General features: G+C 47.3%; 2 protein-coding genes across 2 annotated transcripts in view; one reads left to right on the top strand and one right to left on the bottom strand.

The window, feature by feature from the left end:
- The window catches only part of LOC100088952 (carbohydrate sulfotransferase 11-like), a 58010-nt gene extending 43226 nt beyond the window's left edge, over nucleotides 1–14784 (top strand). The window contains exon 3 of the mRNA XM_029052499.2: nucleotides 12421–14784. Within this exon, the coding sequence (XP_028908332.1) occupies nucleotides 12421–13269 (849 nt within the window). The 3' untranslated portion in view covers nucleotides 13270–14784. The remainder of the gene's footprint in view (nucleotides 1–12420) is intronic.
- A 7054-nt stretch (nucleotides 14785–21838) lies between these two features.
- TXNRD3 (thioredoxin reductase 3) overlaps nucleotides 21839–26507 on the bottom strand; it is a 41757-nt gene continuing 37088 nt past the window's right edge. The window contains exon 16 of the mRNA XM_029052807.2: nucleotides 21839–22661. Coding sequence (XP_028908640.1) covers nucleotides 22599–22661 — 63 coding nt within the window. The 3' untranslated portion in view covers nucleotides 21839–22598. The remainder of the gene's footprint in view (nucleotides 22662–26507) is intronic.

Here is a 26507-nt window from a genome sequence, read left to right as displayed (position 1 = left end):
TGGGTAGCAGGTTGCCCTCCAGCAGTTAGAACAGTGCTTGGCAAATAGCACTTAGCAAATACCAAAATTATTGGCATTTGCCTGTAGGCTTGTGCCCCCTTCCGTGTTCATATAATGTCCAGTTTACTTTCCATTGTAGTACATCACTTAAATTTCTCTTGGGATGAATTTTTGTTGTAAAATTTTTCTCACATCAAGAATTCTGAGCTCAAAATGGAGAGGGAGCCAGGTCAGAGAAGGACTCCCTGACTAGCGGTGGAGTCCCCAACCCTCAGATTTTCTGGACAGTTGTCCCAGATGGGGTTCAGTAAGGCTTATTTGCCATCTATTGGGCCTCATGGTTAGGAAGAGGTAGGCTTTGTGGACAGAGCATCCCCACAAACAGCTGACTTAGCAGTCCTCTCTCACGCCCTCATAACACACATCTATATACACATACACGAGTGTGCCGGGACATAATCACCATTCTGCCCTTGGTCAATCTGAATGCCCCAAACAGGACTTCTCTGGTCCAGTACACTGTGCATTCCTTTCCCAGTGGAGGGATCTACTGTGGGCTGGCCTGGGTTTTGATGGGAAGTCTTACTGGCCTGCTGGCGGCATCTGCCGAAAATGGCGGAACCATCGGCTCCCTGTGACACACAGGCATACACACACCACACCGTATGCATCCTACTCCTCTTGGCTCTAAGTACTCTGTTTCCCAGCTGTTGGCAGTGGCGGGCCTGGGTGCTGAGTTGAAACCGATTGACCTTCACATCCTCTGACACAGAGGGCAGCCTCCTACCCGAGACACACAGACACACACATCCTCAGTCCAGGTAGCCTACAGTCAAAAACTCATCGTCATGAAGCGCAGCACAACACTGGAAGCCGAACGCTGGCTGGAGTTAGCTGCCAAGGGACGCGACACGGTCTCCGGCCATAGGAAAGTTGTGATCCCAAAAGAGACAAGACACCTAGGAAGTGTCACTGCTTTGGATAATGATGATTGTGAGCCTCATGTGGGACAGGGACCGTGTCCGACCCGATTAGCTTGTGTCTATCCCAGTGCCTAGTGCAGTGCCTGGCACATAGTAAGCACTTAACAAATGCCACATTGATGATGATGATGGCAGCATTCCTCACCTATCAATCAATTAATCGTATTCATTGAGTGCTTACTTAGTGGAAACATTAGACGAGCCTCAGCCCAGTCACAAAGACTCGGGCACTGAGAACTTGCGCGAAAGAATTGACCGTAATGCTAGCGGCTTGTGCTGTGCCACTCTGCCAAGAGCACATGCTTGGGAGTCAGAGGATACGGGTTCTAATCCCCGGTCTGCTTCTTGTCTGCTGTGTGACCTTGGGCAAGTCACTTAACTTCTCTGTGCATATGGAAAATGGAGAATAAGACTGTGAGTCCCATCTGGAACAGGGACTCTGTCCAGCCGGGTTACCTCACATCAACACCAGTGCTTAGAACAGTGCTTGGCACATAGTAAGCGCTTAACAAAATACCATAATTATTATTATTATTCTCTGATTCCTACCGGTCATGTTCTTGCTGGGGCAGTGGGTACCACAGGTGAGTGGGCGGGCAGGAGAGCAGTCCATTGCAAAGGGCACAGAAAAAGTTTATGCACAAAGCCCACTTACAGCTCTGGTGACCACAACATAGTGCCGATGCTGTGCTATAGGCCGCCTCCGTAGCCGCTGCAGTCTTCACTGTCCACGTTAGCCCTAGGCGGCTCTTCAGGCAGAAACCTTGCCCCCTTCAGGGTTGTTCCACACATCCCGTCTCCGCCACTTGTCTGCTGCATGACCTTAGGCAAGTCGCTTCACTTCTCTGTGCCTGTTACCTCATCTGTAAAATGGGGATGAGGACTGTGAGCCCCACATGGGGCAACCTGATTACCTTGTATCTACCCCACTGCTTAGAACAGAGCTTGGCACGCAGTAAGTGCTTAACAAATGCCATTATCATTATTATTATTATTATTATTATTATATCATCATCCTCCACAGTGAGGTGTGGGTTGGACTGGGCCAGGGTCTTGTCCTCAATATAGACCTGATGCTGGATGATCGGCTCAAAGACTTTTGATGACGCCCATGAGCCTATTGAGAGGGAAGAGTTTCCAGGTGGATTGAAAGTGTATTTGGATTCCATATATAGGTTGAACAGGACTGCCACCCAGTCCTGCTTCACTCCGACAGGGATGGGGAAAGGGTCGGTCAGGGCACCATCAACGCCGACTCCACTGACTAGACTACTGAAGAGGAGGAGGAGGAGGAGGAGGAGGAGGTGTCAGGATATTTATTGAGCACCTGCTGGATGCAATGCATTGTACTAAGCACTTGGGGAATTTACACTTTGAATTTACACATTCCCTGCCCTCAAGGAGCTTACACTCTGAGAGGGAAGATGTTCATGAAAGCATTTACAAATAATAGTAATAATGATGGTATTGGTTTAGCACTTACTATGTGCCAAGCACTGTTCTAAGCGCTGGGTACTGTTCTAAGTGTTGGATGGATTAAGAGGGTACACGAAAGTGCTGAGGGATCACATGTGAAAGAGCAGCATGGCCTAGTGGCAAGAGCATGGGCTTGGGAGTGAGAGGTCGTGGGTTCTAATCCCAGTTTCACCACTTGTCCATCGTGTGACCTTGGGCAAGTCACTTAACTTCTCTGTGCCTCAGTTACCTCATCTGTAAAATGGGGATTGAGACTGTGAGTCTCGTGTGGGCCAATCTGATTACCTTGTATTTACCCCAGCGCTTCGAACAATACTTGGCACATAATAAGCACTTAAACACCATAATAATTATTATTATTATTAGGTGGCTGATGGGTTGTATGACTTGGGTTTTGGGAGCCAAATGGGGAAGGCTTGATGGAGGAAGTGGGATTTTAGAAGGGCTTCCAAAATGGAGAGAGCCGTGGTCTGTCAGACTGTGGGGAGAGGGAGTTCCAGATTGGGGGAACAACATGAGCAAGGGGGTGGAGGTGGCAGAATGTAGTGTGAGTAGAAACTTGGCTGGGACAAACAAAGAGAGCGAGCTAGAGAGTAGTGGTGAAGAGGACTGATGTGTAAGATGGAGAGAGTTGGCGAAACACCTTGGAAGCCTGATCGTGAGGAGTTTTTGCTTGAGCCGAGGGGGCAGCCGTTGGAGGGACTTGAGGAGAGGGGAGGTGTGAGTGATCCCTGCAGCAGGATAAAGAATGGAGGAGGGAGAGGCAAGAAGCTGGGAGACCAACAAGGAGACTGTGAGATGACAAGCTCTTGGGTCAAGGTTGGTGGCAGTCTGGATAGAAAGGAATGGCCGGTGCCAGAAATGTGGTGTAGTAAAAACCGACAGGATATAGGAGTAGCTGGAATGCCAGAGTGGAAAGAGAGTGAGGAGTCATGGTGGGGACTTCTGAGACTGGGAAGATGTTGATGGTGTCGTCAACAGAGATGGGGAAATTTGGGAAGAGGAAAGACTTTGGGAGGGAAGGTGAGTAGTTTGGTTTTTAGACATGTTAAGTTTGGGTAGTCTAAGGATGTTGGTGAACTTCTCAGTGCAGCCAAATTACTTAGTAGTTGCCAGAGACCAGATCTGTTGATGATGTCAAAAGCTTCTGTTGGCGCAAATAAAAAGACTCTAGAGGCCTTGGTGTTGCTCTCTGCACTTACAGTACATCTGTCATGCTGCAAGGATCATTGTATCTGTTGTGTTTTGGTCTGAGGCCACATTGGAATTCTGGTAGCTGCCCAGTTGACTATGTTTCAGGAGTCTGTCCAGGTTTTTCAGTAATCTGTCCAAAAATATTCTGGCTAGAATCTGGCTCTCCCTGGAAAGCAGTGAGATGCCCCTGTAGTTTCCACAGTCATTTCTCTCCCCTTTTTTTTTTCTTGGAAATGCCGATTTTGGTAGCATCTTGGAAATCTTGTGACAGTTCTTCAGTTTTCCATATCCTGAGGAAGAGCTCATGCAGGACTCTGAGGATTAGTTCTGTTCCTTGCTTGTAAATTTCTGCTGAATGCCATCAAATCTGGGTGTTTTTCTGTTTTTCATGGTTTCAACTGGACAAATGGTTTTCTCAAAAAGTCAGAGCTAAAGTCATGCATTTCTATTTTGGCTGGTTTTCTATGCCCCTCTTCCTTTTCTTTTTTTTTAAAAAAAGGTATTTAAATGCTTACTATGTGCCAGGCACTGTACTAAGTCCTGAGGTAGATACAAGCTAATCAGGTTGGACATAGTCCATGTCCCACATGGGGCTCACAGTCTTAATCCTTATTTTACAGATTAGGGAACTGAAGCACAGAGAAGTGAAGTGACTTACCTAAGATTACACAGCAGACAAGTAGCAGAGTCAGGATTAGAACCCAGGGCCTCTGACCCCTAGCCCCATGTTCTTTCCACTAGGCCAAACTGCTTCTCGTCATCGTCTCTTCTTTGTATGTGATGAGGGTGGTTACATCTGTTCTCTCCAGTGATGCCAGTGTAGTGTGGATGGAGCCATAAATTCCCCATTTTTCACCCCATTTCCCCACATGGGACAACCTGATTACCTTGTATCTACCCCAGTGCTTAGAACAGTGCTTGGCACATAGTGCTTACCAATACCATAATTACTACTACTATTATTGTTATTAGGCAGACTGCAGAATGGTCTGGGTAGGACCACTGGCAACCAGCTTCCTGCTCTCTCTGTGGCACGCATGCTATTTGGATCACTCTGTAATTCTTCCACATACCCTGGGCGCTGTAGGTGATGTTTATTATTATTAATAATAATTAGTGCTTATTATGTGCCAGGCACTGTACTAAGCACTGGGGTGAATACAAGAAAATCAGATTGGACACAGTCCCTGTCCCATGTGGGACTCAGTCTCAATCTCCATTTTACAGATGAGGTAACGGAAGCACAGAGAAGTGAAGTTTTGACTTGTCCAAGGTCATACAGCAGACAAGTGGCAGAGCTGGGATTGGAACCTATGACCTTGTGACTCCCCGGCCTATGCTCTATCCACTCTGCCATGTTGCTTCTCACTGTGCCATGCTGCTTCTGCTGTCTGGCGCTCTTCTGGCTACTTCCATTCTCTGGCATTGTTCTCTGCCTCTGGCTCTTGCCCCTGTCTCCCCCAACCCCAGCCTGGCACAAGACAGGCAGGAAGTAGAAAAATGGGTCTCAAGGCAGGAGTTGTAGTCACCTAGAGCAGGTTGAGTGAGGAGGGCAAAAAAATAGTCCCGAGTGCAGGCAGGTCATCCATGCACAGGGGGACTGGAGAGCTTTCAGGATGTAGCTGAGAAATGAAGTCTCGGACATAGCCGGGAATACAAGCAGGCACCCAGACTAGATAGTGTGGCTTCTCACATACAGTGTTGATCAGAATTACGTGGGTTTTAAGTGCAGAGTTGCATTTGTATACATTACTCAGTAATTCAAAATCTCTGTGACATTCACACAATCGGAATAGGCGTGTTAGGGTGTAATTTGCGAAAGCCTACAGATGCTGGTCTGCTACCCTCAGGGAATTTTCAGTTACCCTCCAACCAGTAGTGTGTGGCCAAGTGGGGGAAGGCGGAGCTTAGAGAAAAATTGAGGGGACAGGAAGGACCCCTGGAAAACTTTGCCAAGCCATCGTTGGCTCTGGCCCAGCCCCAGAGAGTACTGTGGCCAGGTGTTATTTACCCCATCTGGCAACAGGGGAGAGAGGAGGATAGTGCTCCCTAACCGGCTGAGTGACCTTGGGGAAAATCTCCTTACTAGGAAGCCAGGCTCTCTGATTTCCCATCCAGAGCACCTCACAGGAGATCCAGGAAGATCCAGACTCTAGACCCTCCCTAGACTGTAAACTCCTTGTGGCCAGGGAATGTGTCTACTAACTCTGTTGTATTGTACTCTCCAAGGCGCTTAATTCAGTGCCCCGCACAAAGTAAGCGCTCAATAAATATGATTGATTAATGGACATCGGAATGAAGTCCCTAAATCCACCCCTCCTCCCACCCCCGGCCACAGTCTCCCCAAGAATTTTGAAGTGCTGACGTCTTGGGTGTCAGCACATACATGGGGGAAGCTTCCAATCACATAGGAAGAGAGGTCTGTGAGCACAGCCTGCCCATGGCTTCTGGCAGAAGGCGAGCTAGGGAGGGGATCCATAGACTGCTTGTCTCATGTTGGGCGTGTCTCCAATCCAAAAAGGCTAGAAAGCACCACTGGAGACTTGGCTTCCCCTCCATCAGGGCCCTCTGTCATTATCCTGGCCGAGCTCAGTCTGCTGTGGATGTGGTCAGCTATATACATCTGCGAGTTTCAAACCAGACACCCACCCTGTAAAATGGAGGCAGTTAGCAGTGAGGACAGAAGGCGGAATTCCAGGGTTCTCATCCCAACCTCGCCATGGGCACACCCTGAAGCCAAGTCTTACATGTCTCAGTTTCCCTGTTTGGCCCATGACTGAATCTCTTGGGATTGTTTTCAAAAGATTTGCAGTCAAAGGGGTTAGATAGTTTGGAGAGAAGGTGGATTTCAAATTCCACACACAGTAAGTTTGTATTGCTCTTTTTAACCCCCTTTTCCTTTTAAGAAACAAAAATAGATATTACCAAATGAAACCTAAACACCCCTAAATGATCAGAGCTGGGTCTGAAAATTTTAATACATGAGTCAGGAGATTCAGAGTTCCTCATTCTCACATCCTCTTTCACTTGGACTTAACAGTCAAAGAACATAAAATATTTAAGTGCACAAGAAATGACTAGAAATAGTATTTATTAAGTGCTTCCTGTGTGTAAAGCACTGAACTAAGCCCTGGGAAAGAATGCACAGGTGAGAATCAGACAAGGTCCCTGGCCCTCAAGAAGTTCACAATCCAATAAGGAGGAGAAGGGGCTGGCGACAGACATGAGGAAATAATATAATAGAAACACAAAATGAACATAAAAGATGAAGACAGGGATCAATACAAAAATAAAATGAAAGCTGCAGAGTACCATAATTAGAAGGGCAGAGTTTTAGGGTTCTCGCAGCTCAGTCTAAGAGTTACAGCTCCAGTGACGGCCACAGCCACCGCCTTCCAACGTTCTGCGGAGGCGGCACATCGCCGCTGCTTCTGTCCTTCCCGCCGGGATGGAGCAGGGCACGTTGGGAAAGAGGTCCCCGGGATGACAGAGGGGCAGTGTGGGTTACCAGTTGAGGGGCTCGACAGTCTGGGAGTTTGGGGCTTCAGCTGCCCAGATGGCTAGAGTGAGAATCCAACATTACAGCATCTGCTGGCCACAGATACGTCAGGATTCAGAACTGGAATTTAGTGACATGATAAAATGCTAGTCCCCCTGAACCTGCCAAATTGGAGAGGGGGGCGTGGTTCTGCCTTGGGTTCTACCTCGCCCTTCCTGTTGGCCACATGAACCTGAGCAGCAGAACTCGGAGAGATGGTTTTCCTCTGGTTCAGCATCAGCAAGTACTATCACTCTTGAAATAGGGAAAGCACTAGGGTCAGTCTCAGTGGTGGGGAGACTTGTCTTATCCCGCCTTGATTACTGCATCAGCCTCCTTGCTGACCTCCTTGCCTCCTGGCTCTCCCCACTCCAGTCCATACTTCACTCTGCTGCCAGGCTCATTTTTCTATAAAACCCTTCAAGTCCATGTTTCCCCACTTCTCAAGAACCTCCAGTGTTGCCCATCACCTCCTTACCATCGGCTTTAAAGGACTCAATCACCTTGCCCCCTCCTACCTTACCTCTTTGCTTTCCTGTCATTCAATCAATCAGTGGTATTTATTGAGCACTTACTGTGTGCTAAGCACTTAGGAGAGTACAATGCAACAGAATTAGCAGACATGTTCCCTGCCCATAACAAGTTTATGGTCTAGAGGGGGAGAAAGTCATTAATATGAATAAATAATTTATAATAGAGAATTTAAAGATATGTACGTAAGTGCTTTGGGGTTAGGGGTGGACGAAGATCAAATGTCCAAAGGTCACAGATCCAAGTGAGTAGATGACGCAGAAAGGAGAGTGAGCCGATGAAGAGAAGGGCTTAATCGGGAAAGGCCTTTTGGAGGAGATGTGACCTGAATAATAATGCTTTGAAGGTGGAGAGAGTGTTGGTCTGGTGTACATAGAGGGGGAGGAAGTTCCAGGCTAGGGGGAGGACGTGGGAAAGGGGTCGGCGGTGAGATAGATGAGACTGGGGCACAGTGAGTAAGCTGGCGCTAGAGGAGCTGAATGTGCAGGCTGAGTTGAGGTAAGATGGGACAAGCTGACCGAGTGCTTTAAAGCTGATGGTAAGGAGTTTCTGTTTGATACAGAGGTGGATGGGCAGTCTCTGGAGGTTCTTGAGGAGCAGGGAGACATGGACTGAACATTTTTGTTGCTAAATTATCTGTGCAGCAGAGTGAAGTATGGATTGGAGTAGGGAGAGACCGGAGGTCGGGAGGTCAGCGAGAAGGCAGGTGTAGCAATCAAGTTGGGATAGGATTAGTGCTTGGATCAGCATGGTAGCAGTTTGGATGGAGAGGAAAGGATGGATTTTAGCGATGTTGTGAAGGTAGAACTGACAGGATTTGGTGACAAATGAAATATGTTTTCCTACAACAACCCAGCCCACACACTTCACTCCTCTAATGCCCACCTACTCACTGTACATCTATCTCGTCTGTCTTGCTGCTGACCTCTCCCCCACATCCTGCCTCTGGCCTGGAACACCCTCCTTTTCATATCCAACAAACATTCACTCTCCCCACCTTCAAAGCCTTATTGAAGGGATGTCTTCTCCAAGAGGCCTTTCCCAACTGAACCCTCATTTCCTCTTCTCGCACTCCCTTCTGCGTCACCCTTGCACTTGGATTTGTACCCTTCATTCACCCCTCCCTCAGCCCCACAGCACTTATGTCCATATCTGTAATTTATTTCTCGTCTACCAATTCTGTTATATTGTACTCTCCCAAGTGCTAAGCGCATACTCTGTACATAGGAAGCACTCAGTAAATACAATTGATTGATTAATGAGAGATGTAAAACTGGAAAAGATGGCAGGTCCAAAGGAGCCTGCCAGTCTCCCTTTAGAAGGCAGGCAGGAAGAAACTGGAGCCATCTGGTAAGACTTCTGGTCTATAAGCTGTAGTAGGGTCATTTGGAGAGCAGGGGTGGGAGGAACTAGAGCGGAAGCATGATGGTCTGGGGAAGTGAAGAAAGATAAGACTAAAACACAAATCTGCTTAAAATACACATAAAGCATAATCCACAGAAGCATATAAAGATATGTAAACCAAATTAAAACAGCCAGATGGGGTTACTCAGAGGCTTCCTGGAGGAGGTGGATTTTGAAAGAGGAAAGAGACATGGCTTGAAGAGAAGGAGGGAGATGAGCTGGAGGGACCCTGGAGAAAGAAAGAGAGGGAGATTGAGATTGAGATCAGGTTTACCTGACTGGAATGGAAACCAGAGGAAGGTAGTGGGAGGGGAGGACGGTTGGGTAAGAGGGTGAAGTCAGGAGAATGATGGGAATGCCAACTGGAAGCTCCTAATCAGACCAGTGCTTTAGGAAGACTGTTTTTGCTGTTGGGAAGAAAGTAGCTGGGGAAGGGAGAAACTGGAAGCAGGGGACAGATCAGGAGGTGATAGTGTCAGTGGTTGAAATGAAGGGATCTGGTGGCTTGGACCTGCATAGTTTTCTGTAACAGTGGGACAGGAGTGATAGTAGGAAAGAAAGGGAGTCCTGGTACACTGGTACAAGGAAACGGGGGAAAATAATCTTGAAATTTTCCAAGATCCCCAAGCTTGGTGGAGTTACTCTCTGAAAGAGTTGCACAGCCATACAATTGATAAAGAGGAAGGGAGGGGTTAGAGTTAAGGTTAGCCCTCATAGAAAGCTAGTTCATTTAAACACTGGAGAGGAAAGTATTTATTTTGGTTAGCCTGTTACCCACCCATATTTATTAAGCACTCAAGGTACCAAGCGTTTGGGAGAGTACAACACAACAGAGTCGGCAGACACGTTCCCTACCCACAATGAGCTTACAGTCTAGAGGGATTCATTCATTCAATAGTATTTATTGAGGGCTTACTATGTGCAGAGCACTGTACTAAGCGCTTGGAATGTACAATTCAGCAACAGATAGACAATCACTGCCCATTGACGGGCTTACAGTCTAATCGGGGGAGACCGACAGACAAAAACAATAGCAATAAATAGAATCAAGGGGATGTGCACCTCATTAATAAAATAAATAGGGTAATAAAATATATACAAATGAGCAGATGAGCACAGTGCTGAGGGGAGGGGAAGGGAGAGGGGGAGGGGGAGGAGCAGAGGGAAAGGGGGAAAGGGGGCTTAGCTGAGGGGAGGTGAAAGGAGGGGCAGAGAGGCAGCAGAGGGAGCAGAGGGAAAAGGGGAAGCTCAGTCTGGGAAGGCCTCTTGGAGGAGGTGAGTTCTCAGTAGGGCTTTGAAGAGAAGAGAGTTAGTTTGGCGGAGGTGAGGAGAGAGGGCATTCCAGGGCCAGGTGTCGACGGCGGGATAGGTGAGAACGGGAGACGATGAGGAGGTGAGCGGTAGAGGAGCGGAGCGTGCGGGGTGGGCAGTAGAAAGAGAAGGGAGGAGAGCTAGGAGGGGGCAAGGTGATGGAGAGCCTTGAAGCCTAGAGTGAGAAGTTTTTGTTTCGTGTGGAGGTTGATAGGCAACCACTGGAGGTTTTTAAGGAGGGGAGTGACATGCCCAGAGCATTTCTGCAGGAAGATGATCCGGGCAGTGGAATGAAGAATAGACTGGAGCGGGGAGAGACAGGAGGAAGGGAGATCAGAGGGAAGGCTGACACAATAATCCAGCCAGGATATTATGAGAGCCTGTACCATTAAGATAGCCGTTTGGATGGAAAGGAAAGGGCGGATCTTGGTGATATTAGAGGGATGACAGACTCCGGGGGACAGAAGAAGTCATTTAACCATCAGGGCATTTAAGTTAGCAACTTAGCCAAGTGAGCTAATCATGAATCTGTTGATGCCACACCCTCCTCCCCCACAAAGATCATTACCAATCTCTTGAGGACTTGGCTGGGGAGGAGATATAAAAGGAATGGCAGAAAGTTAAGATCCTTGGGTGGGCCGGGCATAGATTGCCAACCCTCTCCCCCTCCAGATCTTTGCTGAAGGGTATAGCAGGTTGTGGAAGCTGCCGATTGGATGGATCCCTAAAGAAAATAAGTGATGGAGTGATGATGATAATATTTATTAAGTGTTCACTGTGTTCCTAGTTCTGTACTAAAGCCCTGGGAGAGAGACAGGGTTATCAGGACAGACACAGCTCCTGTCCTGCATGGGTCTTCCAGTCTAAGAGTGAGGGAGAACAGGTATTTTATTCCTGTTTTTCAGAGGAGGAAACTGAGGGCACAGAGAAATTACGTGACCTGCCCAGATAGCAGGCAAGTGGCAGAGCTGTACTGTGCCATTGATTAATGAGGGACTGTAGATTCTGCTAAGGCTAAGTGGTTCTGGTCAGATTTTGGTTTTGTCTGGTCTTCACTCTGGAATCTTTTCTCTCTAACCCTGCATAACATCCCTGTTAGAATGCCTCCTCGCTGACCCACCCTCCTGGTCATCGGTTTGATATGGGTAGGGAGATTCAGTGGCTTAGTGGAAAGAGCACGGGCTTGAGAGTCAGAGATTGTGGGTTCTAATCCCCGCTTTGCCATGTATCAGCTGTGTGACCTTGGACAAGTCATTTAACTTCTCTGTGCCTCAGTTACCTCATCTGTGATTGTCTGTGAGCCCCACATGGGACAACCTGATTACCTCATATCTACCTCAGCGCTTAGAACAGTGCTTGGCATATAGTAAGTGCTTAACAAATGCCATTATTATTATTATAGACTCACCAGCTCTCTCTGCTGACAGAACCTCAGCCCCGGCAGGCTAGCAGGGAAGGCCGCAGCCCCCTGGAGTTGGGAGGAACTTGAGGAGAGCTTCCAAAAGCGTGGTTCTGGGGGACACCCCCCAGTACTTGCCCCAACCCCTACACAAGGGGGAAGCTTTGTGGGGGCAGAGAGGGAGTCGGGGGGCTCCCGACTGCAGTCTAGGATTTGCCTGGATAGCCGAACTCCGGGCAGAATCCTCCGGGCTTCCTGAAGAAGGCCCTTGGGGAGGGAGAACCCAATAGGATGGAGGTTGCCGGGGCGGAGGGAAATCACCAAGGCAGTGGAGCAGAATGGGGCTCTCTTCAGGCCCGACGGGGGCAACCGACATCTGAAGCTTCTGCTGCCTCAGGGTGGAATGCAGTCAGATTCGGGACCAAAACGTGGGCCGGTGGCTCTTCCTCCAGGGGCTTCGGAGGGTCGGGGAGAGGGGGTCCAAGCCAGGACGCCCTTTCGGCGGTGGTGCGGCCCACGGTGGCACATAAGGAAGGGGCGGGCCCGCTAACGGTCTCTCTCGTTTCCTCTGTCCGGCCCCATAGTTCCCACCCTCCTCCCTTCAGGTGGCCCACCAGCGGCGCAGGGAGCTGCTGGACAGGGTCTGCAGCCGCTACACCCTGAAGAGACGCCTGCTGACCCCGGAGGACCTGCGCCACTTGGTGGTTGACGACGAGCACGGCCTCCTGTACTGTTACGTGCCCAAGGTGGCCTGCACCAACTGGAAACGGGTGATGATGGTGCTCACCGGCCAGGGCAAGTACCGTGACCCCCTGGAGATCCCGGCCCACGAGGCCCACGTCCCGGCCAACCTGCGGACGCTGGCAGAGTACAGTCCGGCAGAGATCAACCGGCGCCTGCGCAGCTACCTCAAGTTCCTGTTCGTGCGGGAGCCGTTCGAGCGCCTGGTCTCAGCCTACCGCAACAAGTTCACCCGCAGCTACAACACCGCCTTCCACAAGCGCTACGGGACGAAGATCATCCGGCGCCACCGGCAGCAACCCAGCCCCGAGGCGCTGGCCCGAGGGCATGACGTGCGCTTCGAGGAGTTCCTCTACTACCTGCTGGACCCCCGGACCCAGCAGGAGGAACCGTTCAACGAACACTGGGAGCGAGCTCACTCGCTCTGCCACCCCTGCATCGTCCATTACGACGTGGTGGGCAAATACGAGACGCTGGCCGAGGACGCCGCTTACATCCTGCACTTGGCCGGGGCCGACCAGGCTGGGGTGCGTTTCCCAGCCTCGTCCAAGAACGCCAAGACCACGGACAACATGGCGGCCCACTTCTTTGAGGGCATCAGCCCTTTCTACCAAAGAAGACTCTTTAATTTATACAAGATGGACTTCCTCCTCTTCAACTATTCCATCCCCTCTTATCTGCGGCTCCGATGAGGCTGGTGGGGCGGTGGTGAGGGGAAGACATTCTAACTCTTGCTGCTTTGAATCCTCCGTGTCTAATTTTCCCCACCCTGCAGGCTCGGACTCCTTAAAAGAAATGGTGCTTCTCTTACTCATTCCCTTCTTCCTCCTCCATTTTCACTCCATTCCGTCCCATTGCCCTTCAGGACTTCGGCTGTGTTGTCCCGGTGGGGGGGCAGCAGGGATGGGACAAGGAACTCTGTAGATTCCCCAAGGTGTTGATCACCGCTTAGCCTCAAATCCCTCCCCATCCCCAGGTCCGGTTCCTTTCACCCCCTCGGTGAGAAAGACCTTAGGGTCAATGCTTGGCCATTTCCTCTTTAGAAGGCTTCGTGATTTTGCTAGAGAACTGAGCCCCGGGGGGGGGCTCGTCTGTGTTGGAATGTTGCAGTGCGGGGGCCGGAAGGATTGGCAACTCATTTGTCTTACTAGGTTTCTGACTCAAGTGGCTCCAAAAAGCGATGGGATGTCTCATCCGTTTTTAGTTGGTTTGTGTTTCCATTCCAGATCCTTCCCGTTGGGCTGAGCGAGAAAGAAATGTGGAATCAGCCCTTGTATTCCCCACACTGACGGGCCAAGCATTTTCTGTTTCCTTCTCTCTGCTCAATTCAAAGGATGGATGAGATGTGTTCAGAAAGAGACACGCTCACATGCTCACACACAACCATCCAACTTGGGACTATTCATTAGAACAAAATGAGGATTTGAAATTCCAGCTGATCTGAGGAGGGTGATAGGCGAAGGGACATCTTCAAGTTGAAATCGCTGATAAACCGTAGTATTACCTGTATGTCAGCTGATTCTGTTGTGAGCAACTGAATTTAATGGTGCAATATAGTGGCAAGTTTTTATAAAACACCAATTCGTTTGGGTTGTGAGTGTGTGTGCGTGTGTTTTTATTTTTATCATTTCTTCGTAACCTATCTTCCTGGCAGGCCCAGGCTCTTTCCGTTAAGCCACTCTGCCTCCCTCCATCATCAGCTTGTAAAGATGAACTGGGTTGATGCTGTCTGTCTGGGTTAAGGGCCAGTTAGGTCAAGTCAGTTAAGTCTGGGTTAAGTCAACAGCTTGAACCAACTGGAAACGAACCAGGGACAGCTATCAATGGGGCGCTGTTCCTTGAATAAAATGAGTCCACAGGAATGGTTTATGTATATTATAGATTAGTAATGAAAGGCAACTTAGAATCAGCTTGAGACCACGAGAAGGCGAGTCTTACCATTACTGAATGCCGCCTCGGGATATAATGTTGACCTTGTTAACAGCCAATTCCATTGGCCCTTTCAAGAAACCCGTGGGGCTGGAGCCAGTTAAGCAAATGTTGGGTGCCAGGCAGGGTTTGCTGGCAGTTGCTCTTTGTTTGGGAAATGACTCAGTAACCTTTGTGCTAGCTGCTCAGAGGAAATCTATGTCGTCTGGGCCCTTGGATCTGTAATCTTGGGCCCCACGGCACTTATGTACATTTTATTAATGTCTGTCTCCCCCGACCACCCCTTACTGTAAACTCATTGTGGCAGGGAACACGTCTGTCAACTCCGTTGTACTGTACTCTGCCAAGCGCTTCTAAATTGTAAGCTCCCCTCTAGACTAAGCTCTTTGTGGGCAGGAAATGCATCTGTTTATTGTTGTGCTCGCCCAAGTGCTTAGTACAATGCTCTGCACACAGTATGTGCTCAATAAATACAACTGAATGAAGCTCTTCATACAGTGCTCTGCCTGCAGTAAGCACTCAATAAATACCATTGATGAGGAGGATGATGAAATGACTAGGAGACTAGAAAAAACCCTGGATTCTTCATGCTCACCTCAATAACCCCATGTTTCGTCACCATCATCCTTATCATTCGCAAAAAAGAATTCTTGAGCACTTAGGGTGTACATGGAACTGAACTAGGACTAGAGATTTCTGGTGAATAAAGGGTACAAGTCCAAATGCTAGGGTAACCCAGAAGAGAGAGGGAGTAGGGAAAAATGAGGGTTTAATCACCCAACCTCAGGCCCACAGCACTCGTCTATATCTGTAATTTATTTTCATGTCTGCCTCCCCCTCTAGACTCCAAGCTCCTTTTGGGTAGGGAACATGTCTACAGCAGCAGCTTGGCTTAATGGATAGAGCACTGGCCTGGGAGTCAGAAGGATCTGGGTTCTAATCCCAGCTCTGCTACGTCTACTGTGTGACCATGGGCAAGTCACTTCACTTCTCTGTGCCTCGGTTACCACATCTGTAAAATGGGGATTAAGAGTGTGAACCCTATGTGAGACCAGGGACTGTGTTCTACCTGATTAGCGTGTATCTATCCCAGCACTTAGAACAGTGCTTGGCCCCAAGTAAGTGCTTAACAAGTACCAATACCATTGATTGATTTGGTGGTTGGGGAAGGGGGCGGAGGGGGGGAGGAGGGTGTGTATGGCATCTATACCCAGTTAATTTCAAGCTGCCAAACCTAGGTTATCTTGTCTCCTGTTTTGGAAGTCCTGCCTATAGTTGTGGGTTAGACAAAGGATACGGATATCTTAATGCTGACTGACTTGACTGGATTGTTTCAGAAAAGTAGCCTCACTCTCTAACCTGACCCTGAAAGGGATGGAACAGGAAAGAGCTAAGATCCTGGGTTGGGCCATGCTAAGGATGTGGACAGTGCCCTGCTGGAGTAGCACCCTCACCCTTGTACCCGACCAACCCTTCTGTTCTCCTCAAATTTCCTGTCTCTCCACCCACTCCACCGTGACTCTAGGGCTTACCTGTGCTTACAGAAGCCACTCTGGTCTCAGAAATGTTACCACTCTTGACCTTCAAACAGGCAGGCCCCCTTTCTAAGTGCCAGAGGAGACGCAGCAGCTCTCGTTCAGATAAAGTGCCTTCAGCCAACTGACCCAAGCAATCTTACGGACTAGCCCATAACCGGTAGGTAATGCCCGGTGGGAACGGATCAGGCAAATGGTGGTTACTTTGGGTCGTCAAAAGGTCAAAGAATGGATCCCTCATCCATCAGTTGTGGGGCTGGTAGAAGGGGAGACCTAATAAGGGGCGGGGATGACTCCAGCAGGTTCTGGGCATCCAGGGCATCTTTAAATCAGAGGTAAACTGGGAAGTTTGCCCGGGGTCCCCGGTGGAGCGGGGCCACGGGGATGCTCATCCTCTGGAAGGATGCAGACTGGTCTCGAAGAAATCCCAGGGGGGACAGCGGGCATACAGAGGGAAAGGACAAACTCTTCTCTCTCACTCTGTCTTGGCTCCACCAGATTTCAACCGTCCTTGCAGATGACAATGGCTCTCCCCCCACTGGACTGAAACCGTGAGCAGGAGACCTCACCATGGGTCCCACTCTCCTTTCTCACCAGATCCAGGTCTGGCCATCCAGCAGAGAGTGGTTCTCCCCTCTGCTAGCTGGGCTGTCAGGAGAGAGAAGGGGATGGGATCCAGCCTGGATGCTGCTCCTTCAGCAGGTCAGTAATGGGCAGCTAGGGAAGGAGGCAGGGGGTCCCACCCAATTCATGCACGCATGAGCTTTCCTGCCTATTTTGGCACCAGTTGACTGGTCATTTGGAAGAATGATGGTCAGATGACTGACGCCCTACTGCCCGTTAAATGAAGGCTCTGCATGTTTGCTTTTCTAAAGCTCTCTGGACAACAGTTTTGTAAATTGGCAGTTTAGGGCAGATCTTACTAGGCTTAAATTACATGTTATATTATTTTTGGCTGGCCAATTAGAGAATCAAGCATTTCACTTTACAACCTTAGAGTCCTTGAATGGATGGGAAGCCCCAAGGTTACCTTAGCCAGGCCCCTGCCTTTAGATAGGTGAATGCCTGAACAATCCAGGACAGATGGCTGTCTCGTATTTTTAAAGATCTCAAGGGATGGAGATTCCCCAAGTTCCCTCAGAAGCCTGTTCCCATCTCATGTTACCAGAAGAATCAAGAAGAGCTTCCTCTGGCCAAATGCACTGTCTCCTGCTGCAAGCAAGTTTAACCCGTTCCTTCTCGTTTGGACCTCTAGGTCAGCCTTGAAAAAAGTTGTTAGAGTTAAGTCTCCCCTCGGTTTTCTCTTCTTCAGACTAAGAAACCCCCATTCCTTTAACCTGGACTCATGGCACCTATTTCCCACCCCTCTCATCGTTGTGGAAATTTTCCTCAGGGCCTTCTCCAGTTGCTTCGTATCCCCAAGGCTCAGTACAGTTCTCTGTATACAGTAAGAGCTTAATATAAATATTCCCCCTCTAGACTGTAGGCTTGTGGTCAGGGGACATATCCACCAACCCTACTGTATTGTACTAGCTCCCCTATCCCTCACCAATCTCACACCACTAACCCACAGCCCTGGATCACCTCCACAGTCCATTTCCTTTGCTTCTGTACACGAGCCGCAGGGTGCTGCTGGCAGAAATCCAGATATCAGACTGACCTCGTCCACAGCAAGTTCATCCTTATTCATTCAATTGCATTGAGCACTTATTGTGTGCAAAGCACCTCATTATCTTGACTCTACCCCAGCCTTTAGAACAGTGTTTGGCACATAGTAAGTGCTTAATAAATACCGCAATTATTACTATTATTATTAACTCTGCCTGGCAACTTTATTTCTCCATCTTTACTGACTACCATGCCTATTGCCCTCACCAGTTGTTTTACATATTTAATTTCTTCCTCAAACCCCCTATCCCCCGAACTCTCCCATCTCTTGCCCTAGTGACCTGGCCAACTTGAGAAAATTGGAACCATCAAATGTAATCTCCCTAAAATCTCCCCTACTCCTCTCCAGTCCCTCCCTCCTCCTGCCTTTTCTTCAACTCTCCTATCTTTCCCAGCAGTATCTCGAGGCGATAACTTGCCTCCTCTTGAAATCCAACCCCTCCACCTGCGCCATTCCTTCGTACCTTATCAGAGCGCTTGCCCCTTTTCTTCCCTCCCTGATCATCATTTTCAACTGTTAACTCTCCAATGGCTTTTTCCCCTACTGCTTTCAAACATGCTTATGTATTCCCTATCCTAGAAAAAACCTCTCTTGATCCCAAGGCTGCTTTCAGTATCACCCCATCTCCCTCCTACCATTTCTCTCCAAATTCTTTGAGCAAGTTGTATACATCTGCTACCTCCATTTCCTTTCCTCCAGTTCTTGCCAAATCCAAAGGCCTCTAACTCCATCCTAATCCTCCTTGACCTCTCAGCTGCCTTCAACACTATCAACCACCATCTTTCTCCTGGAAACACCATCTAACCTTGGCTTCAGGGACTTTCCTCTCCTGGTTCTCCTCTTATCGCTCTGGCCATTCATTCTCCATCTTTCTCACGGGCTTCTCCTCTGCCTCCCATCTCAAGGCTCGGTTCTGAGTCCCTTTTTATTCTCCATCTACACCCACTCCCTTGGGGAATGTATTACCACCCAGGGCTTCAACTACCATTTCTATGGAAATGATTCCCAAATCTACCTCTCCAGACCTGACCTCTGTCCTTCTCTGCAGTCTCACATTTCTCCTTACCTTCAGGACATCTCTACTTGGACGTCCGCCAACACAGCAAATTTAACATGTCTGAAACAGAACTCTTCATAATCCCACCCAATCCCTGCCCTCCCCGTGACTTTGCCCAAGTCCATAACCTTGGCATTATCCTCGACTCATCTCTCTCATTCAACCCAAGGTTCAGTCAGTCGCCAAATCCCGTTGGTTCAACCTTCACAACATTGCTAAAATTCGCCCTTTCCTCTCCATTCAAACTGCTACCATGCTAATCCAAGCTTTTATTCATTCGTGCAATCATATTTATTGAGCGCTTATCCTATCCTGCCTCGACTACTCCACCAGCCTCCTTGCTGGCTTCCCTGCCTCCTGTCTCTCTCCACTTCATTCCACACTTCAATCTGGAGCCACAGCTCTTTGCACAAACACCGCAGAAGGGGAGCCATAGTCTGGCTTTGGTTTCTCAGCCGCACTTAAACGCACGGATAGGATGCCACCGTCAAGTAATGTCATATTTGAAAACTAAGGATGATCTAAACAACTCTCAGGGTTATTTATAAATACTATGCAGGGCTTAATAAATCCATTCTAGTCTGTGAATAGGAAAAAGGCTAAAATTTCATTTCCTTTCAAAGGATGTCCTACATTGTATCTTCTTGGATTGCCTTCCTCCAATCTCAGTTTAGTTTTTGTTTTCTAACTTTCAGCTGCCCAAATTACTGATAAACACATTCCTGCTCAGAAAAGAGCTGAAGCTCTTGCATATACCTCAGCCCTTAGTACGGTGTTTGACGCGTTCTAAGCATTTAACAAATGCCATTATTATTAGGAAATGGTAAAGCTTTTATGTGTTTAATGTCTCGGTTCCCCAAGTTCCTGCATAGTGTCTGTTTCTGTCTCTCTCTCTCTCACACATACATACACGCACGCACACACACACACACACACACACTGTGTAAGGTCAACAAGGCCTCAACCTTCTAGCTGAATTAAAGCTCTTATACCACTTCTGACTTCTAAAGCAGTTCCACAGGCACCATCTGTGGGCCTTAAGATGATAATCATCATCATGGTTTTTGTAAAGTGCATACTGTGTACATCTGTGGGCCTTAAGATGATAATCATCATCATGGTTTTTGTAAAGTGCATACTGTGTACTAAACCCTGGGCTATAAACAAGATCATCAGGTTCCACATGGGGCTCACAGTCCAAGTAGACTGATATTTACAGCCTATGTCCCTGACCTGAAATCCAACATGCTTGTGAATCACAACAGTTCACTCAGTTGTCCGATAAAACAGGGGACTACATTCCTGCCAAACCCCTCACTAAGGAGGAAACCAAATTACAATATGGGTGCCATGACCGGCACCTCATTCATGTGCACAGCTAGTTCTTCCAACCAGGCATCCCACTCTCATCCAGATACAAGTGCATTTTTGGAAGAATGTTTCCTAATCCCATATTAGCACTCTGGCCAAAAACATGTAGTGAAGTTGTAGAAGAACTGAGTCTACCTAGCCCAGTACTCAGAACAGTGCTTGGCACATAGTCAGTGCTTAACAAATACCCTAATTATTTTTAGCCTTCTCTTGAGCCCATCACACCCTCCAGCTACCACCAACTGCCTTTCTCCCATTCTTGACCTGTCCAGACTGGCTCTCTACACTCACAGACTACACTTATTCTCTACCAACTCCCTTGGTGATCCACTACAATCTGGTTTCTGCCACTTTCACTCCATGGAGACCACCCTCCTCAAGGTATCCAATGATTTCTTCCTTGCCAAATCTGAGAGTTTCTATCTTAAATCTCCCTTGCCCCCTCTTAGCCACCTCTGATGCTGTGGACCACTCCCTCCTCCTGGAAAAGTTTTTCTAACCTCGGTTTCACCAAGACAGTTCAATTAATCGATCATATTTATTGAGCACTTACTATGTGCAGAGCATAACACTAAGCGCTTGGAAGAATACAACATAAGAGTTGGTAAACCCATTCCCTTCCCACAAGCTAGTTCTCTCCTGGTTTTCTCTCCCCTCTGTCTCTTTTGCCATCTTCCCCCTCCCCCTCCAAACTAGCTGTCTGTCAAGGCTGTCTTGGGCTCACTATTCCTCTCACGTTCTCCTTATTACCTTAGAGAGCTCATCTGCTCCCCAAATTTCAACTACATTATTACATACCAGCCCACAGTTTCCATCCTCCAAAACTCACCTCCTTCTCAATTCTCCTGCCTCCAACCGCCCCCCCCCCCCCCCCCCCCCCGCCCCTGGCTCCCGCCCTCCCTCCTCTCTGGAAATCCTTCCCCCTTCATATTTGCCAGACCATTGCCCTTGCTATCTCCAAAGCCCTTCTGAAATTACATCTCCTCCAGGAAGCCTTCACCAAATAATCTCCTCTCCCTCACAATATACCCCCCACCCCCAACTCTAAAAATCCACCAACTACTCTTCTCCTCTCCAAAAGTCCATCTAAAAGCCCCCACTTCCTCCAGGAAGTGGGCTTTCCCCAAGTCATGTCCTGTCAACTCATCTCAGCACTTTCACACCCACAACTTCTCAGAGCACTTTCATACATAAAAGATTTACATACGTTTCTTTTTGTAAATTATGTTGTGTCTGTCTCCCCTGCTACACTATAAGCTATTTGAAGGTAAGAATCTTATATTCTAACAACTGTACTCTTCCCAGAGCTTAATACATGTCTTTGCATGTAGTAGGTACTTAGATACTATTGACCGATCACCAAAGGACTTCCTACATCATCTATGTAAAAGTTTTTAAGATTCTTTCAGAAAAGCACATAAATGTTACTTGGGACAACCCAACGAAGTTTCACACCACACGACTTCCTTTTTTTGAATTTGGAGTCCATAATACAGTTTGGATTAGATGCAAACTATAGATTTCACACCATGTAGTACTGAGAATAACCTTTCGACAAAGCTACAGAGCCAAATTTAAACATTTTCCACCCAGATTAGAGAAAATACTAAGGAATAACTAAGTTCAAACCAACCATATGACGAAACGCATGAGTGAGAGGGTAAATCACAAGAGCGTTTTTTTTTTAAAGTGTTATAATATTCACTTCAGGAGGAAAAAATGGTTTATTGAATATGATCTACACAATGTGTGCCAATAAGACTGCAGCCTACTTCGCTCGGCAGTACAAAAGGAAAAAAACAAACAATGAAGACCATTCTCATTTCACATAACATTTTTTTCCAGAACAGCCATGCAAAAAAAATCCTCCAAGTTGCATAACGTTTGTTTTTGAAACAGTAAAACATGCTCACATTTCAATAATTTTATAAGAAGCACTTCCATTGTTCCTAGTCAATAAAGGAAGTGGCTCAATGAGTTCTACTAGATATGTTAGTGCAGTTTTACATTCAATTTCATTTCAATCTGAAGATTTTTCAACAAGTAACAAAACACACTACTAACTAGGAAAGTTAACTTTGTTTAACTGTGTGAATCAAGAGCTCCTTCTTGAGAAAGCTGAGCTGTTTAATGGGACAAAGAGGGTCTTTGACTTCCAAGGAGGACATCAATCTTAGCTCACCTCAGAATGAGGTTCAGAGCTAAGATTTCAAGAATGCATTATTAATGCTTCTCCAAACAAGTCAAGATTTCTCATCCAATTCCCTGCTGCTGTACCATTTTCCTTGTCAGTGTTCTTAACTACAAAGGCTGAAGTAAGAGCATGCATTATTTTGAGCTGTTCCATACTACGTGCTACTGCTGCTTCTATTTATTTTACCTGAGTATTGGAACATTTTTGAAATCTTCAGCAAGAAGTCTACCTAACAAGAAAAATGGGAAAGGCAGCAGGGTTTAACCTCAGCAACCCTTTTGAGTAATATCCAGTCCTGATGATTTTGTGATCTCCAGGGTTGTGAATACCTGTTAAGAAAAACAGGAAGTATGCTCGTTATGTTATGATCCAATAATTGCTTCATCTGTTTCTTTTTCTCAAAAAAATATGTCAAGTTAAATTCATACCTACATAAATGGAAAGCACCTTAGAATCTTGGTACAATAAACTGTATGGCTTGTTTTGAATCATAACCAATCAAATCCTTACTGCATCAATATAATAATCAAAATTCCCCGCACATGCTAATGCCCAGGGTGAGAGCGCCAGAGTGTGAGCCAAACCCAGGAAGCTTCAGAGCTTCAAAAGCGATAAAAGGGGTTGGGGAAACAGAACCAGATGAGGGTACCACATGCTCCTCAAGGGCATGACTTACACTTCTGACCGCTTTGAATGGCCCACAGGAATCTAGTATTTTCTGCATGAAAATATGCTCAATAAATACTGATGATGATGATACTGGTGGTGGGAGCCAATCAATTAGTGGTATTTGAGCACTTTCTGCATGCAGAACAGTGTACTGAGTGTTTGGTAAAGTACAACATATCAGACTTGGTAGGTGTGATCCCCACCCACAAGAAGCTTGCAGTCTACATAGGGAAACAGATAGTAAAATGAATTACAGATAAATGAAAAGTAAAATTGCAATTCTAACTCCAATAAAAACTAGAAACAGTGCGGCCTACTGGATAGAGCGCATACTCGGTTCTAATCCCAGCCCTTCCACTTATCTGCTGTGTGACTTTAGGCAAGTCACTTAACTTTTCTGTGCCTCAGTTACCTCACCTGTAAAATGGAGATTAAGACTGTGAGTCCCATGTGGGACATGGACTGTGTCCAACCTGATTAGCTTGTACCTACCCCAGTGCATAGTACAGTGCCTGGCACATAGTAAGCGCTTAAATGCCAAAGAGGAAAAAAAAAGGGGAAATAATAGACTATGGGAATATTTACATAAATGCTATGGGGCTGGGGTATCAGAGTGCTTAAGGGACACACAGTCAAGTGCATAGTTAACGTAGAGGGAAAGCCGCTTGGAGGAGATGTGATTTTAGGAGACTTTTGAAGGTAGGGAGAGTGGTGGACTAATGCCAATTCTCAAATTCCCTTAGGCCAGCCTTCTCCAGTCCTCATAGCTGCTTCACTCCCCACCATCTACTCTCACTGGTTGCCTCTCCCATTGGTCACTAGCCACTACAACTTCCCAACCCTCAGTCCTGGAGTACCCCCCGCCATTAGCCCTGCCGTTGGCCCAGTGGAAAGAGCATGGCCCTGGGAGCTCTGGGAATCAGTTTTGCCTGTAGGTGGCTGGCATGGACAGAGACTGCATATGCCCTTCACAATGTGCTGCACCCCAGCCCACCTTACTCTGGGCCCTGGAAGGAACACGGCTGACAGGGTCAACGGAATGAGATGGTGCTGATGCTCAAGCAACCAGCACTAGAACCAATTTGGCCGCTCTGGTTCTCGGTCCTGAAGCCTAGGGACCAAGGTTCTCCCATCATTTCTGATGGGAGACTCCGATCCCCATCATCCGGACTCCCATTACTGTGCCTCCATCCTTTGAATCCAGTTAACTCATTTGCCATTATCACTGTATCTGGACTTTTGCAGGTGGTTCTTGGACCCTTTGCTGCTCTCCCCCTGCCCACCATAAAGTTTCAGGGCACACTCAGACATCACCCTCATTCATCTTGTTTGAAGGAAATAAGTAAGTTCTATGCCCCAACCTCCACAGCTTGCCGTTGGCTTTCAAAATCTGCTAATGACACCTGAGGGTTTACCAAAAAAAAAAAAAAAAAAAAAAAAAAAAACCAAAACAAAAAAAGTTTTACCCTGCAATGGCACCTGAGCCATCTCTCAGAGAAAGGCTAATCTGCTAATGACACCTGAGGGTTTACCAAAAAAAAAAAAAAAACCAAAACAAAAAAAGTTTTACCCTGCAATGGCACCTGAGCCATCTCTCAGAGAAAGGCTTTGGCTGAGGAATGGTCCTGGTCCATTTTTAGGGAAATGCCTGCTGCTGCCTTTTTACATGAAAAATTCTAACAAGAGAAGGACAAGCCTTGGGGCTCAACACAGCTCATTGGTTCCTCAGATGGGTGTGTAGTTCTGGATTATCCTGGCATTTCAATTGCCTAAGCAATGTACTGCAAGAAGCATGTGCCAGATGTTGGGTCACCAGGTCATTCAGTCTTGACACCGTTAGCCATGTTTAAGGGTAAATTTACCTGTACAGCCCTTTGGACTGTAAGCTCCTTAGTAATAATAATAATTGTGGCATTTGTTAATAATTGTGGAATTTGTTAAGCGCTTACTATGTGCCAGGCACTGTACTAAGCACTGGGGTGGAGACAAGCAAATCACAGTCTCAATCCCCTTTTTACAGATGAGGTAACTGAAGCCCAGAGAAGTGAAGTGACTTGCCCAAGTTCACACAGTAGACAAGTGGTGGAGCCGGGATTAGAACCCACGACCTTCTGACTCCCAGGCTCGTGCTCTATCCACTATGCCTTGCTGCTTCTGTGCCTGTAGAAGGGGAACGTCGCAACCGACTCTGTTGTACTGCACTCTCCCAAGTGCTTAGAACAATGGTCTACCCACAGTAAGCACTCAATAAATTATAAGGTTGATTATAAGGATATGTACCATCCTTATATCGACTCAACAGCTCTAATTCAGTTTAGACGCACAGGTCTAGAGAAAGGCTTCAGCTCATCTTGAAGGTGAACACCGTGCAGGAATCCATTGCTTCTCTTCTGGGTGTGGGAAGCGAATATTTGAAACCTGGCTCAAAAATGTGGGCTAGAGGATCAGTGTGAACAGCAAGAGGCTTGCCTTTTCCTTTTATTTTGTTCTGGCCAGTCAAAGAAAGGCTACAGTGACACCTCCAGGTCACCCGAGAAAATGATGTAAGACGGATAGCGAGTTTCATCAGCCAAGCTGGGCCTGAACTGAGGCTGCTCATTCTTATCGGCTTCCCTGGGTTTGGAGCTTCCAGAGGGGAAATGGAAGTGGCTTCTGCTACAGCCCCGTCTTTGGGTCACGTCAGAACTTTCCACCCATTTTCCCGCCAATTCAACCAAACCAAGTTCTTCTCCTTCCGAATTTTACTTGGAACTCTCTTTCTCTATGAAGTTTTTATTTGGTTTTACCAGAATAATCTGCTCAAACTGTTCATAAAAACACAACTACATTTAGGCCCCAACATTGCTGTTCCTTTAAAGATTTTCTTATATAAGTGTCTTTATTCTAGCTCCAGCCAAGTCCTCAGTATTCCCCAATGTAATATTCTTTAGCAACTTCTCTGGACCAACTACTTATAATGTGAGCCCTTGGGGGCCAGGGACCATGTCTAATTTTCACCTGAGTATTTTTTTCCCCAGCAGGTGTTTCATAAATACTATTATTACTATTATCAATTGGGTTTCCTCCCATCCGCATCCTTTCAGCACAGAAGGACCTTCCCGTTACATTTCCAATGCAGAAGGTGAGCTTTTAAACTGTTTCCATTAAGTTTCCACGACTCCATAAAACCTTCCCCACCTGGTTTTGGTCACTCCAGTTACCTCACAGCACTTATGTAGAGACATATTCCACTCAAACCTCATATATCCAAAATAGAACTCCTCATCTTCCCACCATCCTGCCCTGTCTTTCCCACCACTATCTGCCCTGTCTCACAGGCATGTAACCTTGGCATTATCCTCAATTCACTTCCCGCATCAATCAACAATATTTATTGAATGTTTACTATTTGCAGAGCACTGTACTAAGCACTTGGGAGAGTACAACAGAGTTAGCACACATGCTCCCTGCCCAAAACAAGCTTACTAGTCAACCCACAAAGTTAATTGTCCACCTTTTCCTCCCCA

Source organism: Ornithorhynchus anatinus, chromosome X2 (assembly GCF_004115215.2).
Source record: "Ornithorhynchus anatinus isolate Pmale09 chromosome X2, mOrnAna1.pri.v4, whole genome shotgun sequence".
In the NCBI taxonomy this organism is placed as follows: Eukaryota; Metazoa; Chordata; class Mammalia; order Monotremata; family Ornithorhynchidae; genus Ornithorhynchus; species Ornithorhynchus anatinus.
Note: the sequence above shows the minus strand (reverse complement) of the source record. Positions and strands in the feature narration are given on the sequence as shown.